Source organism: Scyliorhinus canicula, chromosome 3 (assembly GCF_902713615.1).
Source record: "Scyliorhinus canicula chromosome 3, sScyCan1.1, whole genome shotgun sequence".
Taxonomy (NCBI): domain Eukaryota; kingdom Metazoa; phylum Chordata; class Chondrichthyes; order Carcharhiniformes; family Scyliorhinidae; genus Scyliorhinus; species Scyliorhinus canicula.
In genome coordinates this window covers 23,696,404-23,711,439 of record NC_052148.1, presented here as the reverse complement: position 1 = coordinate 23,711,439, position 15,036 = coordinate 23,696,404, and the positions used below count along the sequence as shown (strand labels likewise).

The 15,036-nt window shown below is 43.1% G+C and overlaps 1 protein-coding gene across 1 annotated transcript in view; it reads right to left on the bottom strand.

Moving 5' to 3' along the window:
• Positions 1 to 4,522: 4,522 nt before the first annotated feature.
• The window catches only part of atrn (attractin), a 382,044-nt gene continuing 371,530 nt past the window's right edge, over positions 4,523 to 15,036 (bottom strand). Inside the window, exons 29-30 of the mRNA XM_038792945.1 lie at positions 13,254 to 13,368; positions 4,523 to 5,582 (exon numbers count right to left, since the gene is read on the bottom strand). Coding sequence (XP_038648873.1) covers positions 5,458 to 5,582; positions 13,254 to 13,368 — 240 coding nt within the window. The 3' untranslated portion in view covers positions 4,523 to 5,457. The remainder of the gene's footprint in view (positions 5,583 to 13,253; positions 13,369 to 15,036) is intronic.

Genomic DNA, 15,036 nt, shown 5'->3' with positions numbered 1-15,036 from the left:
TTCCAATTAAGGGGGCAATTTAGCGTGGCCAATCCACCTAACCTGCACATCTTTGTGTTGTGGGGGTCAAAGCCACGCAGACATTAGCAAACTCCACACGGACATTGACCCAGGGCTGGGATTTGAACTGTGGTCCTCAGCGCCACAGTCGCAGTGTTAATCACTGCATCACATGCTGCCCAGTCCATTGAGTTTAAAATTTGGCAAGTCATGTTGCAGCTATATAGAAGCTTAAGTTAGGCCGCACTTGGAATATAATGTTCAATTCTGGTCGCCACACTACAAGAATGTGGAGGCTTTGGAGAGGATACAGAAAAGATTTACCAGGATGTTGCCTGACATGGAGGGCATTGGCTATGAGGAGAGGTTGGAGAAACTTGGTTTGTTCTCACTGGAATGGAGATTGAGGGCCGACCTGATAGAAGTCTACAAGATTATGAGCGGCATGGACAGAGTGGATAGTCAGGGTGGAAGAGTCAATTACTTGGGGGGGGGGGGGGGGGGGGGCATAGGTTTAAAGCACGAGGGGCAAAGTTTAAAGGAGATCTATGTGACAAGGTTTTTTTTTTTTACACAGAGGGCGGTGGGAGCCTGCAACTCGCTACGGGGGGAGGTAGTGGAAGCAGATACGATAATGACTTTTAAGGGGACATGGTTCCCCCGAATGGCAGGGAGTTTTAGTTCAGCCAAGCAGCATGGTCGGTGCAGGATTGGAGGACCGAAGAGCCTGCTCCTGTGCTGTAATGTTCTTTGTTCTTTATAGCAAGATTCCACAACCAACTAGTGATTGAAATACCAAACACGGAGAACAGTTGCTTCACAGCTCCAGGGTGCCAAGTTCGATTCTCGCCTTGGGTCATGTCTGCACGGAGTCTGCACGTTCTCCCCTCGTCTGCGTGGGTTTCCTCCGGGTGCTCCGGTTTCCTCCCACAATCCCAAGATGTGCAGGTTACGTGGAATGGCCATGATAAATTGCCCTTAGTGTCCAAAAAGGTGAGGTGGAGTTACTGGGTTAAGGGGATAGGGTTGAAGTGTGGGCTTGGGCAGGGTGCCCTTTCCAAGGGCCGGTGCAGATTCGATGGGCCGTATGGCCTCCTTCTGCACTGTAAATTCTATGATTCTATGTTAATCTATTTCTGGTGGGGGGGAGGTATGTTGACCAGCACATCGAGAGCGCTCTCCGCTGAGCAGGCAGTCAGGGCCTTAATGTTTTATTTTAAAAGTTGTAATGTTTACAATTCTATCCCTCAATAGCTGCTCATCTTTCTGAATCAATGCTTCTAGATATTGGGACATAGGACAGCAGCAACTGGTTTTACATCTAAGGAAGTAGAGTTGAGCCTTGGGGGGAAATACTGATTTATTTGAAAAAGCCTTCATTCACTTGATCTGGGAACTGCAAAAGCGTACCGAATTTCAAATCTGAACAGGAAAGTGCTGTTTCCTCTTAGATATACTTGGGCTACATTTACAAGGTTTCAGCTCACTATAACCAGCTGAACCGTAAGTGCCTGTAGAGGTACATTAAAGAACGATATCATTGCCATATAGGTTCATATCACTGAAGTAAAGCAAGTATTGGATGAAGAAATTCAAGGGTTCACGGGGATAAGAGGCCCTCATCATGATAGCATTAAGGAATGCAGGCCGATTCTCCACAGTTGATGAGAGACCATCAGGGGACCATATTTAAGTCCTCCTTCATTATTCCAGTTGGCAGCATTTGTAAGTTCTATATGATTCAAAGCACGCATGATGGAGGAGAAAATAATTCATCCTCATTGTAAATACAAGAAAGTTTCATATATATATATGCTATATTTCTCAAGGGCAATTAGACGTGAGCAACAAATGCTGGCCTTGGCAGCAATACCCACATCCATGAAAGAATAATAAAAAAGCCCTGTCTCAATTTTGCACTCATGGCCTAAGTGGTCAGGTACGGTTTCCAGTCCCATCTGTATAATAGTAGTGAGCAGAATTATTCACAGGGAGGAAGACAAGAGAATTATTAATGTTCCTGACAAAAGAAAATGTGAGCTTGTGAACTAGCTCGACCAGTCAGTCTTCACTGATGGCAAGACAACATAAATTATTCTGTGAGGAAGATATGGAAGTGAAAAGCAAAGGGAAACAAGAGCTGCGCCAATCAAAAATTATATTTTAAATGACAATCTTATGAAGAGGAAAGAAAAATAGGTTGACTGCTTCTGGATAAACGATAAGTTCTTCATCTAGCTTTGATTCTCTGACAAAAATGTTATTAAAGAATAAATTGTTTAAACAAAAGCCTCTCTGTGTGGGTACGTTTCTATTTCAGTTTATAAGATGCCTTTCTGACTTTCTTTCCAGTCCAAAACTTGGCTACCTGTGAATACCAATGATCTCAGCATATTTCCTTTCAAAACTTTAATATTAAAAAACTCCTCAAAATTTCAAATCTAGTGAGTGTAAAAGTAATACCGCCTCCAAACTATAAAAAGCCAAAAGGGGTGTGCCACCTAACCAGCTAATCCAATTACTGTGAATATAAAATATTCGATTGACAAACAGACCAGGAGCTCAAAGCCCGCCAGTGTCTATTTTTCTCAATTTATTATACTGAATTTTAGGGAAGTATTTAGGCTCCAAGTTATATTTCTACTTGTTGTTTCTCAAAGCCACCAAAAGTTTGGCGGCCATTATGTATCTACAACATACTACATAGGTGCAGGGTGGCTTTCACGAAGATTAAAAAAATTATGTTACACTAAATCAACAAGGATTACTACTAGCCTTACTGATAGTCCAATATGACATGGTCAGTTGAAGAGATGCAGTACCCCAAGCTATTTTGCCCTCACCCCAATGAGAATAAATAGGAAAAGAGTCAAATGGCAAACTGGTTTCCTCAGTGCCAAATATCAAAGTTTTTCATAACGTACATTAATTTCTGGAGTGGATGGTTTGGCCACTGGTCTCGGTAGGTGCCATGCGTTGAATGATTAAATTAAATAGCGCCAGTTCAGTGCGCTGTTAACACTGCTGGAAGAAACCTCAAGTAAATGTTTTGCAATAGGTCAACCTTTTTGCACCGTTTGTGACAAACATGAATCATTGCAATTAATATAGTTTGAGAAGGGCCTTATTTTTTTTCTATTTTTAGTAAGTCCTTTTGAATTGAGTCTCTGTCCCTTCTTGTATCACGGTGTTGGATAGTAATCAGTATCAGTCATAATTATATTTCTGGGTTGCTCGAATGCCATGAATTAAAATTCTGGGTTTTGGAATAGTTGAATTAAATTTGAGCGTGCACTGATGTTGGCTTTAGGTTAGTCAATTGCGACAGAGAGTTCAGTATGAATAACGAAGGAGGTAGGTGCAAATGCTGGAAATGCCAAAATAAATTTTCTTCAAAAATTGTTGGAATCACACTGTGGGCTTTTCAACATTGGAAGAGAAATTAAAGGTGAACATTTTTGATGTAACGCAATGCAAGAACTATTTTTGATGACTGGTTACATCTAAAACATTAATTCTGAAGCATTCTTTTTCAGTTGAAGTGAAGTTCAGTTTTGCATGCGAACCGTGTTTTAAACACTGACCGATTTGTGTTCTCTACAGAAATCGCTACCAGTTCCAGTTTTTATTCTGTAATTACATTATTGGCTCAGCAAAACTGACCAAGCGGTTCAGCTATAAAGAGCAAACTACATCATCAATGGTTTAAGAAGCTTTCAGATCATAACACCATCAGTTTGATTATCAGGGTTTCCTGTAAAACAGTGAAGTGTGGAAAGTGTGTTCTTCACATCCATAAAGGGAACAGTGTCCGCAACAGAAAGTCATGAGCAACATTCTGTTTAACGCATTTTCACCAGTTGCTGGCAGAGGTGCTAAAGACATGGGCCGGAATTCTCCCCTACCCGGCGGGGCGGGGGGTCCCGGCGGGATGGAGTGGCGTGAATCACTCCAGCGTCGGGCTGCCCCAAAGGTGCGGATTTCTCCGCACCTTTAGGGGCCAAGCCCTAACCTGGAGGGGCGAGGCCCGCACCGCAGTGGTTGGCGCCCCACCGGCCGGAGGGAAAGGCCTTTGGCGCCACGCCAGCCGCGGCCGAAGCGACTTCGCCGGCCGGCGGAAGTCCGCGCATGCGCCTGAGCGTCAGCGGCTGCTGACGTCATCCCTGTGTATGCGCTGGGGAGGGGGTCACTTCTGCGTTCGCCATCGTGAAGGCTATGGCCAACGCGGAAGGAAAAGAGTTCGCCATCGAATCTCTGGTGCCGGAGACGGCAGGGGCGGGTTTCACGCCACACCCACCCCCCCCCCCCCCCCAGGGCGATTCTCCGACCCGGCGGGGGATCGGAGAATCCAGTCCATGATGTTAGTACAGAGCACCCAAATCACAGTGACCAGTCCACCAAGTTATCATGGAAAGTGGATAATTACTGTTGATAATAGCATCTTATTTTTGTTCCTCATAAAAGCTTATATGATTTGATCAAGACTTATTGTTGATCAAGCTCCACCAGACATACAAACGACTTTCATAGATGAACTATCCTTTATATTTTGAGTAAGGCAGCTTCACAAAGATCAAGCATCAAATCTTCACAGAACCAATAGTATTGCTTACTAACTTTCACAGTTTAGGGCGAGGATACAAAATTCACGACTAAGTTTCCTTTATTAAAAATGATGCAGATCAATTTCCTCAATTTAGTGTTTCTTACCAAATTTCCTGTGGGTTGAAATAAGCACATGGCTATCTGCTCACCTGGACAGAACTACAGAGAAAAAAGTAAAAATTTGCAAGTAGTGTTATTCAAGAATAATGTTTGCTCTGTAGCACTCTTGGGAGGCTACTGGATGTTATTAAATTGAGATGTAGCGATTCTGAATTTCTTTATATACAAGCTGAGGTATGTTATAAGTGTCCCTGTGTAGATATGATCTGTGATCACTCTGAAACAAGCCAACAGACCTGGTACCCCTGGTGACTTGAGACAGACAGTCCCCCTCCTAACAATAGAGCTGCAATCTGTTACAATGGTCAAATGCATGTAATATAATTCAAATCTTGCCACTTTCTTTTATACATCATGAAATTTATAAAGTCCTCTCTGGCCTTCCTTTGCCTAAAGTTCCGAGGGATAAATAATTAAAAAACAGATATTGCTTTCGATCATAATTTCCTCTTTCTCTGGACATTGTGGTCTTAAAGGGATTTCACTAAGTGAATGCAAAAACAAAATGTGGCACGATGAGGAACTCTGTCTTGGAAATATAGACACTAGCACATAATCTTCAGCGAGCAAATATCACACATGCACAGAAAAGGGGTGGATGGAGAGATATGTGTTTCTTGAAATGGTTTTAGTCTCTTTTGGCCACAATCTCGGAACAGAAGTGGACCGGCACCGCAAGCTAAGTTTTTTTTAAAAATCCTTCAGAGATCGACAAAATTAGGCTTTGAAGTGTCAAATGCAGGTGGCCGGCTGAGCAGGAGGAAGGTGTTTCCTATTCCGCACGGCTCCAGACTTTTCTTTGTGATCCATTGATTTTTGTTGGGATATGTCAACTAATGCGCTGGCTACAGCAAGACCTAATGAAAGGGCAAAACAAAACAAGTTTAGTACACCAAAAGATCCGACATAATAATAATAATCCTTATTATTGTCACAAGTAGGCTTACATTAACACTGCAATGAAGTTACTGTGAAAAGCCCCCAGTCGCCACATTCTGCAGTGTGTTCGGGTACACTGAGGGAGAATTCAGAATGTCCAATTCACCCAATAGCACGTCTTTTGGGACTTGTAGGAGCAAGCCGCAGCACCAGGAGGAAACCCACAGATACGGGGAGAACTGACCCAAGTGGGAATCGAGCCTGGAACCCTGGTGCTATGAAGCAACAGCGCTAACCACTGTGCTACCGTGCCATCCTGACAAAGTAACAATGTGGCTGGTGTGAAGTCACATGAGATGCAGGCATGTGTGATTTCCACACAAGTGGTACCTATTACACATTGTGTGGTGTGAGATAGGAGTCAAGTATAGGGACGAATCTGGGAGGCAGAGTTCAGTGGGTGCCACTTTACAGCAGATACACTGAGGGGCATCAGCAGCATTACCTTGTGGCAGACTTAGAACTCCATCCTCGCAAAGATCACTGGAAAAAAATAAACTTTTCAAACGAAGAATTAATAGGGGACAGGATGCTTTAACCGGAGTTGCTTTCCAGTCAATCGTAATACCGAAACATTATGTAAAAGGAAGGTGTTGAAGGGAACAAGGAGTAGACAAGGAAACTGAATTACAATTCAAGCGAAGGATAAAGACACAGGCACAGTGGATCAAATTACCTACTTCTGTACTGAAATTTCTATGACTTGAAAAGGAGAAAATAAGATTTTTTTAAAAAGCCTAAACTTTTCATTTGAAAAATGAATTTAGTGTTTCAATTTTTGAAATAACATCTGTTAGATTTGTAATGAACTCCTGATAGACTCATTCTGGTTTATTTTGTTCATAGGCTCATAAGACATAGGAGCAGAATTAGGCCATTCAGCCCATCAAATCTGCTCCGCCATTCGATTATGGCTGATTTCATCCTGGCCTTAACTCCACTGTCCTGCCCGTTCGCCATAACCCTGCAACCCATTAAAAATCTGTCTAACTCCTTAAATTTACTCACTGTCCCTGTATCCACTGCGCTCTGGGGTAGCAAATCCCACAGATTCACAACACTTTGAGAAGTAGTTTCTCCTCAGCTCCGTTTTAAATTTGCTACCTCTTATTCTAAGACGATGACCTCTTGTTCCAGAATGCCCCACAAGAGGAAGCATTCACTCCATGTCCACTTCATCCATATCTTTTATCATCTTGTATACCTCAATTTGACCTCCACCCATTCTTCTAAATGCTAGAGAGCATAGGCCTAAATGGTTCAATCTCCTTTGGTGGAAAAAAAATCCTGAATGCCAGAGGAGTAGACTGAATTTGAGAAGGAAAATAAAGTGAGAGGTGTAAATACTGCTATTGAAAAGGGATGTCAAAAATTAACAAAATAGAAAATGGGAAGCACAAATCATAGAATGTTATAGCACTGAAGGAGACTATTCATCCGTGTGCAGGATGTTTGACAGGGTTATCCAATTCGTACCAGCCACTTGTCCTATAGAACGGTATATTTTTCCTTTTATTATCCAATTCCCTTTTGGAAGTTACTATAGAATCTGCCTTTCAGGCATTATATTCCAAATTCCAAAAAAAGTCCAGTGTAAAAAAAAGTTCTCTCAAGTCACCTCTGAATCTTTCTCTAATCACTTTAAATTTTTTCCTCTGGTTACTGACCCTCCTGTCACTGGAAACAATTTCTCCTTATTTACAGTCTCAAAACAATTCAAGATTTTGAACGCTTCTATAAAATCTCCCCCAAATTCTTTGCTTTAAGGAGAACTTCAGTTTCGCTACACAACTCAAGTCCTTCATCTTCGGTATCATTCTAATCAATCTCTCTTGTGCCTTCTCTTAAGGCGTTGACATCCCTATTAAAGTGTAGTGCGAAGAACTGAACACAATACTCTAGCCCAGGCCCAGCCAGAATTTTATAATTTCCTTTTTTTTTTGTACACAGTGCTTCTATTAATAAAGCCAATGACCCTGCACTTTTTATATTTAAAAAAAATCCAGCTACCTTAAAACTTGAGTCAGCTTGTATGTGAAAATACAAAGTATCCAAAATATAGCTGACAGTTCGATAATGGAGATATAGTTTATATTTGAATAGGCTTTGGAATTTAATATTCTCGGTCAGAACATTTTCAGGAGAGATGGAACAGGAAATAGGTGGGGCGTGAGAGCGGAGAGGTGGGATGGTAGTTTTAGTGAAAGATACAGTCCCAACACCGGAACAAAAGCATATACAAGGATTATTTTTTTTAATTCATTTTTTACAAGATGTGGGATTCGCGTTTGTTGCCCTTCTTAAGGGCAATTAGGGATTAATTGCCCTTAAGAAGATGATGAGCTGCTTTCTTGAACCGCTGCAGTCCATGTAGTGTAGGTACACCTACTGTGATATTAGGGAGGTATTTCCAGGATTTTGACCCAGAGACAGTGAAGGAACGGCGATATGTTTCAAGTCAGGATGGCGAGTGACTTGGAGGGGAACCTTCAGCTGGTGGGGTTCCCTATGACGTTCGAGATAATAGTGGGCATAGATTTGGAAGGTGCTGCCTGAGGAGCTTGGTGAGTCTCTGGAGTGCATCTTGTAGATGGTACATACATCTGACACGAGTGGGAGCTTATTGAGCAAAAAAACATTGCTACAAGATAAAGGGCTGGTTATTTAAAAGTGAGGTGAGTAGAAATGTCTTCTCACAAAGGATAGTGGAGGCTATCCTTTGAATCGATTCTATATCGCTTTATATCACGACTCAGCAGTGCTCTGAAATCTTCCTTGATTAACAATGCTACCCCACCTCCTTTCCCCTTTGGCCTGTTCTTTTAAGACCATAAGACCGTAAGAAATAGGAGCAGAATTAGGCCATTCGGCCCATCCAGTCTGCTCCGCCATTCAATCATGGCTGATATTTTTCTCATCCCCATTCTCCTCTCTTCTCCCCATAACCCCTGATCCCCTTACTGATCAAGAACCTATCTATCTCTGTCGTAAAGATGCTCAGTGATTTGGCCTCCACAGCCTTCTGCGGGAATCCACAGATTCACCAGCCACTGGCTGAAGAAATTCCTCCTCATCTCTGTTTTAAAGGATCACCCCTTTAGTTTGAGATGGTGTCCTCTGCTTCTAATTTTTCCTACAAGTGGAAACATCCTCTCCATGTCCACTCTATCCAGGCCAAGCAGTAAGTATCCTGTAAAAGATCACCCCCCCCCCCCCCCCCCCCCCCATCCTTCTAAACTCCAATGAGTACAGACCCAGAGTCCTCAACCGTTCCTCATACGACATTTTGGAACATGGTATACCCTGGAATGTTGAGCACCCACTTTTGGTCACCCTGCAACAATATTTCTCTAATTGATAATACAGCAGACCCACATGTTGCAAGCTGTGCTAACAACTCATGTATCTTGTTGCTAGTGCTTGGTGAATTCAGATAAAGAACATTTAGAATGGACTTTTTCCAGTTATTTACAACACACTATGACAGTCAAGTTCCTTCTCGCTACCCTGTGCCACCGCTCTCTCAGATATCCTTGATTTTTTAAGCCTTCCGTCCTTGAAAACCTCCCCTTCCTGATTAGGGCTCTTGTCTGAGTCATTGGTGCAATATAATGTTCATATGATCTGTTCCTACCTGTTGTTTTCTGTTGACACTCAGACTGGTCATTAACCTGCACTCCTACCTTTAACTCGGACTTCCTGATTTTCCAGGCAACTGAACCCTCACCTGCACTCTTCAGTTTAAAGCCCTCTTAACTTTCCTAGTTATGTGGTCTGCAAGAATACTGGGCCCAGCATGGTCTCAATGATACAGCCCCCAGTTTCCCCAGTACTGATGCCAATGTCACACAAACCAATACCCACTTCTCCCACACCAATCTTTGAGCTACGTATTCATTTCCAATTTTACGTAGCCTTTGCCAGGTTGCACATAGCTCAGGTAACCCAGAGATCACAACTTTGTAGGTTCTGTTCTTCAATTTAGTACCTAACTCCTCAAATTGCCGACACGGAATCCCCTTCCTCGTTCTACCTATGTCATTGGTGTCGATATGGACCATGACCACTGGATCGTCCCCCCTCAAGTTCCTCTCCAACCCAGAGCAGATGTCCTGAACTCTGGCGGTGGGCAGGGAACACAACCTTCGAGACTTTTGATCCTGACTACAGAGGACAGTGTCTATTTCCCTGACTATACTACCCCCAATTACAAAGACATAGACATAGAAAAAAGCATCTAGACAGGTATATGAATGGGCGGGAACAGAGGGAAGTAGACCTTGGAAAATAGGAGACAGGTTTAGATAAAGGATCTGGATCGGCGCAGGCTGGGAGGGCCGAAGGGCCTGTTCCTGTGCTGTAATTTTGAGAAAAAAAAATGTACCTACTGTGTACGTTCCTCGGCCGCAGAAAAATACTTTTCACTGTACTTCGGTACATAGAACATAGAACAGTACAGCACAGACCAGGCCCTTCGGCCCTCAATGTTGTGCCGAGCAATGATCACCCTACTCAAACCCACGTATCCACCCTATACCCGTAACCCAAACCCCCCCCCCCCCCCCCCCCTTAACCTTACTTTTAAGGACACTACGGGCAATTTAGCATGGCCAATCCACCTAACCCGCACATCTTTGGACTGTGGGAGGAAACCGGAGCACCCGGAGGAAACCCACGCACACACGGGGAGGACGTGCAGACTCCGCACAGACAGTGACCCAGCCGGGAATCGAACCTGGGACCCTGGAGCTGTGAAGCATTTATGCTAACCACCATGCTACCGTGCTGCCCCACTGCTACCGTGCTGCCCCACATGTGACAATAAATCAAATCAATCAAATCAAATCAGGTGAAGCATGCTGAATGCAGTGAAGTAAACATAAGGGACCATGGTTAGAGATAGTGTTAGTGTTAGAATTAAGTTTTAAAAGTTAATACGGTTATAAGAGATGTTGGAAGAGGATCTGTGGGAGAAGAACTCGCAGAGAGTAACCATGTTCCAGCACCATCCTGCGTATAGCAGAGACACAGTTTAAAAATAACGTTTCTTGCAGTTAAGATGGAGATGAAGGAAGAGTTTTTCTCTTGGAGGGCCGTTGTGGTATTGTTTTCCAAGGACAGCCATGGAAGTTGGGCCATTGAAGATATGCAAGGCTGAGCTATACAGATTTTTGATGTACAGGGGAATCAAGAGTAATTGGGGCGCTGGGAGGGGGGGGGGGGGGGGGGGGGGTCGGAGAGCAGACACAAAATGGAAATAAGGCCACAATCAATCAATCAGCCATGATCTAATTGAAGGGCAGAGCGGGCTCTAATGGCCTGCTCCTACTTTCTTATCGTCTCACTTTATTTCTAGGACAGGAAGTAGTGCAAACAATTGGTGGAGAGCAGAACAATTGGGGAATGGTTACCACAGCAGGTTCAATGCAAGGCTAGAAACGGATAAGTTAGACATAAGGGGGTTAAACTGGAAAAAGGCAAAGTTCAGAGAGCTGAAAAGGAATCTGCCCAAAATAGGGTGGCACGTTGGTGCACTGGTTATCACTGTTGTCTCACGGCACCAAGGACCGAGGTTAAATCCCGGCCCCGGGTCAGTCTGTGTGGAGTTTGCACATTCTCCCCGTGTCTGCGTGGGTCTCACCCACACAACCCAAAACAAATTGTGCAGGGTCGGTGAATTGGTCGCGCTAAATTACTCCTTAATTGGAAAAATAGAATTCCAAATTAACATGGTAGAGAAATCAGCAAACAGATCAACAGTGGAAAATCTTTAAATAGGATGCAGTGTCAAAAATAGGACAAAGCAAGATGAATGAATATAAAGTACCAAGTGCAGAGTTCCATGGTCTAAGAGGTTAAAACTAAACAGCTGCACTTATTCGTATCACACTTTTAATGTAGTAAAATGTCCCAAAGCACTCAACAGCATGGTTATCAGACAAAAAGAGGACACCGGGCCACTTAATAATATTATGACAGGTGACCAAGAGAGTTAGGTTTTATAAAGTCACTCAAAGGAGGAGGGAAGGGCAGAGATTCAGAGACGGAACTCCAGAGCTTATGCTATAGGCAATGGGTGAAGCAATTACAATAGGGGTGCACACAAGGCTAAAACATAAATGGTTAGGTTAGGGATAACAATAGCATACAAGGCTCTGGGACAGAAATCACTACAATTTTAAAGGATACCGAGGGACATCAGGGTTGTGAGATTGATTTCCAATTGCTCTTGGCCTTAAAGTAGTGAAATCGGGATCTAATTGTTCCACAAAGAAATCTGGTACTTTTCCTCCACAAATGCTGCGACAATTGGTTCCCTCAAAGTGGGAATTAAAAAGTTTTTTTCAAGGCAAGGATGTCAAAGGATATGGATCAGAGGTGGGTAAAATAGAATTGACGTACAGTTCAGCCACGATCTAGCTGAATAACAGATCAGGCTTGAAGGGCTGAGTGGCCTCCTGCTTTTCCCATGTTCCAGCAATGAGCCATTAGAGGTACAATGGGCCAAATGCCTTCTGTGCCGTAAACGTCTGAGGTTGAAACTTATCCTTTACACTTCTACGCAGGATTTTGATTTAATTGTGCACACACAGCTCTCTATGTCATGTGCAAAACTTAAAACTTATGAAAAGCAGGATCCCATTTTGAAGCAAAGAGCACGGTTGTATCAAATGTCAGAATGCAGTCAGAGGGGAAAACTAGAGAGGTCACACAGTAAACCTTTTTGTCTACACTCTTCTATGGACGTTAACTGAGTAACCACAAATCCTCACACCTTCCCTAGTCAAAGTTACAAAATAGCAAGAGGCCATGGGCCCCTTCCAGTCCCCTCGCATGCTTAAGGCCATAAGATATAGGAGCAGGATTAGGCCACTCATCCAATCGAGTCTGCTCCATCATTTAATCATGGCTGATATTATTCTCATCCCCATTCTCCTACCTTCTCATAACTCCTGATCCCCTTATTAATCAAGAACCTATCTATCCCTGTCTTAAAGACACTCAGTGATTTGGCCTCCACAGTCTTCTGTCTTAAGAGCTCCACAGATTCACCACCCTCTGGCTGAAGAAATTCCTCCTCATCTCTGTTTTAAAGGATCACCCCTTTAATCTGAGATTGCGTCTCTGCTTCTAGTTTTTCCTACAAGTGGAAACATCCTCTCCACGTCCACTCTATCTAGGCCTTGCGGTATCCTGTAAGTTTCAATAAGACTCCCCCCCTCATCCTTCTAAACTCCAACAAGTACAGACCCAGAGTCCTCAATCATTCCTCATATGATAAGCTCTTCATTCCAGGGATTCTTGTGAACCTCCTCTGGACCCTTTCCAAGGCCAGCACATCCTTCCTTAGCTACGGGGCCCAATACTCCAAATGGGGTCTGACCAGAGCCTTATATCAGAAATACATCCCTGCTCTTGTATCCTAACCCTCTCGACAGAGACAAGAAGTCTTCTTATGCCCCCATGACAACGAGCAAGGTTTCTATTTTAAACATTGGAACGGTTTGATAAGGCATGGAGCAGAACACCTTAAAAAATATCCAGGAGCTAAGCATTCATTGTAAGTTAGACAAGACAATGTCACTGACCTGACTGTCCTGGTGGTGGTATTCCTCCCACTCCTCTTGGTAATCGTACAAATATTGAGAGGATAGCTGCTTTATTACCAAAGCATGGTTCTAATGCGATGGGTTTAGGGATACTCTGCAAGAGAAGGAGAAATAAAATACTTACTTCCTTATATAAGGGCTCTTCGAAGATAGTGCTGGGGTTATGGAAACAAACATAAATTGGATTGAAAACAATTGATCTTCACGTGACTGACATATCTGGACTCCAGTCTAAAACATCTTTATACACGGGCTTTTGGCACTATATCATATTTCTCATAAAAAAGGTTACCTACAGCACCATTTCTTATGAGCTTTTTCTTGAACACCAGGTCCCTTAATTTTGGTAAAGGCAACAGGCCAGTGAAGACAACGGAAATACATTGTACACATAAACCTGGCCACCGAATAAACCATCCTCCTTTGGAAAATTTGGATGTAATATCTTGTCAGTGTTGAGGTTCACTTCGGTAATTTTGGCTCAGTAACTTGGTTTGCACAGATGGGTTGGCAGGACTGAATGTTTAGATTGACAGTCGCTATGTTAAATTAAGTGCTCTGTGTGCACATACAGGCACACATAGCTTTTCGCCCACAGTGACAAGGAGTCAGCAGTTAATGCAGCAGGCAATAAATAATGAATGGGAGCAGGTGAAAAAAATACTAATGTCTACTAACAATAATGTGATCTTCTTCTTTCCTCTCACCCAGATGCTTGATTCAACTCATGGGCTGCAGTATGATAAGTTAAATATTTGCTTAACTTTAGTGTCACCAGTTGCTCTGATTTTATTTTATTTTATTTAGTGAATGTTGTTATGGGCCAGGGTTTCGAGAACCGCAAAGTGTATCATGGAGTTCACCTGACCCACAACTTTAAATAGATTTTGGTTATGGGGAGCACAAGGGCCCACTTTACAGATGTGGTGCAACAGAGAGCTAAAGTACTTGTAAATTAAAACAATGTTTATTTATGAAACCAGTTAACATTTTGTAAACTCACAGTAAACAGCCTAACAACTATCAACACCAATTATCCCCACAGATACAATATTCTACAAGTAAACCTCAATCTTTCCTTGCAATATCCATAAGACAAACACACTCTTCAGCACGGACATCAGGTTTAAATTCTCTACTGAGAGCAATTATCATGTTTAAACTAGCAAGTGATTTGAAGACATTCCTTTCATGCAGAAAGAAATCAGAATTACACCTGGTTTTGCTGGATGCAGCTCCCCAATCTACAAAACTAAACACACCGTGTAGCTGCTTGCTCAAAAACAAAAGTGAAAGACAGACAGCCCAACTCCACCCACACTCTGACATCACTGCAGCTATCTGACAAACACACATTTCTCAAAGATACTCGCACATGACAAGATAAATCCCCAAAGCCAAGTGGTAGTCTCACTTGTTAAGAAACTGCCTTGCCTTTCTCTTGGGGCAGGGCAGTTCCCGGGAGGATAGGATGCCAAGGATCCCCAGCAGGCTACTAGATTTGGCCCATGCACAGTGTGCCCACAAATGCTCTAGTCTGGGTTTCTCCTCCTGCAGTTAAAAGGATCAGCCACCCCAACAGCAATATTGCCTGTGTGGAAAAGAAGGGAGTCCCAAGCCAGAGGCAAGGAACCACCAGCGAAGGTCCACAGAGTGAGGTAACCATGAGCAAAGGAAACCATGAGTGAAGGAAACAAAGGAGAGGTCAAAGAGAGAGAACGTGGAGAATGAGAGAGAAGAAACACCACTGGTAGGAATCAAC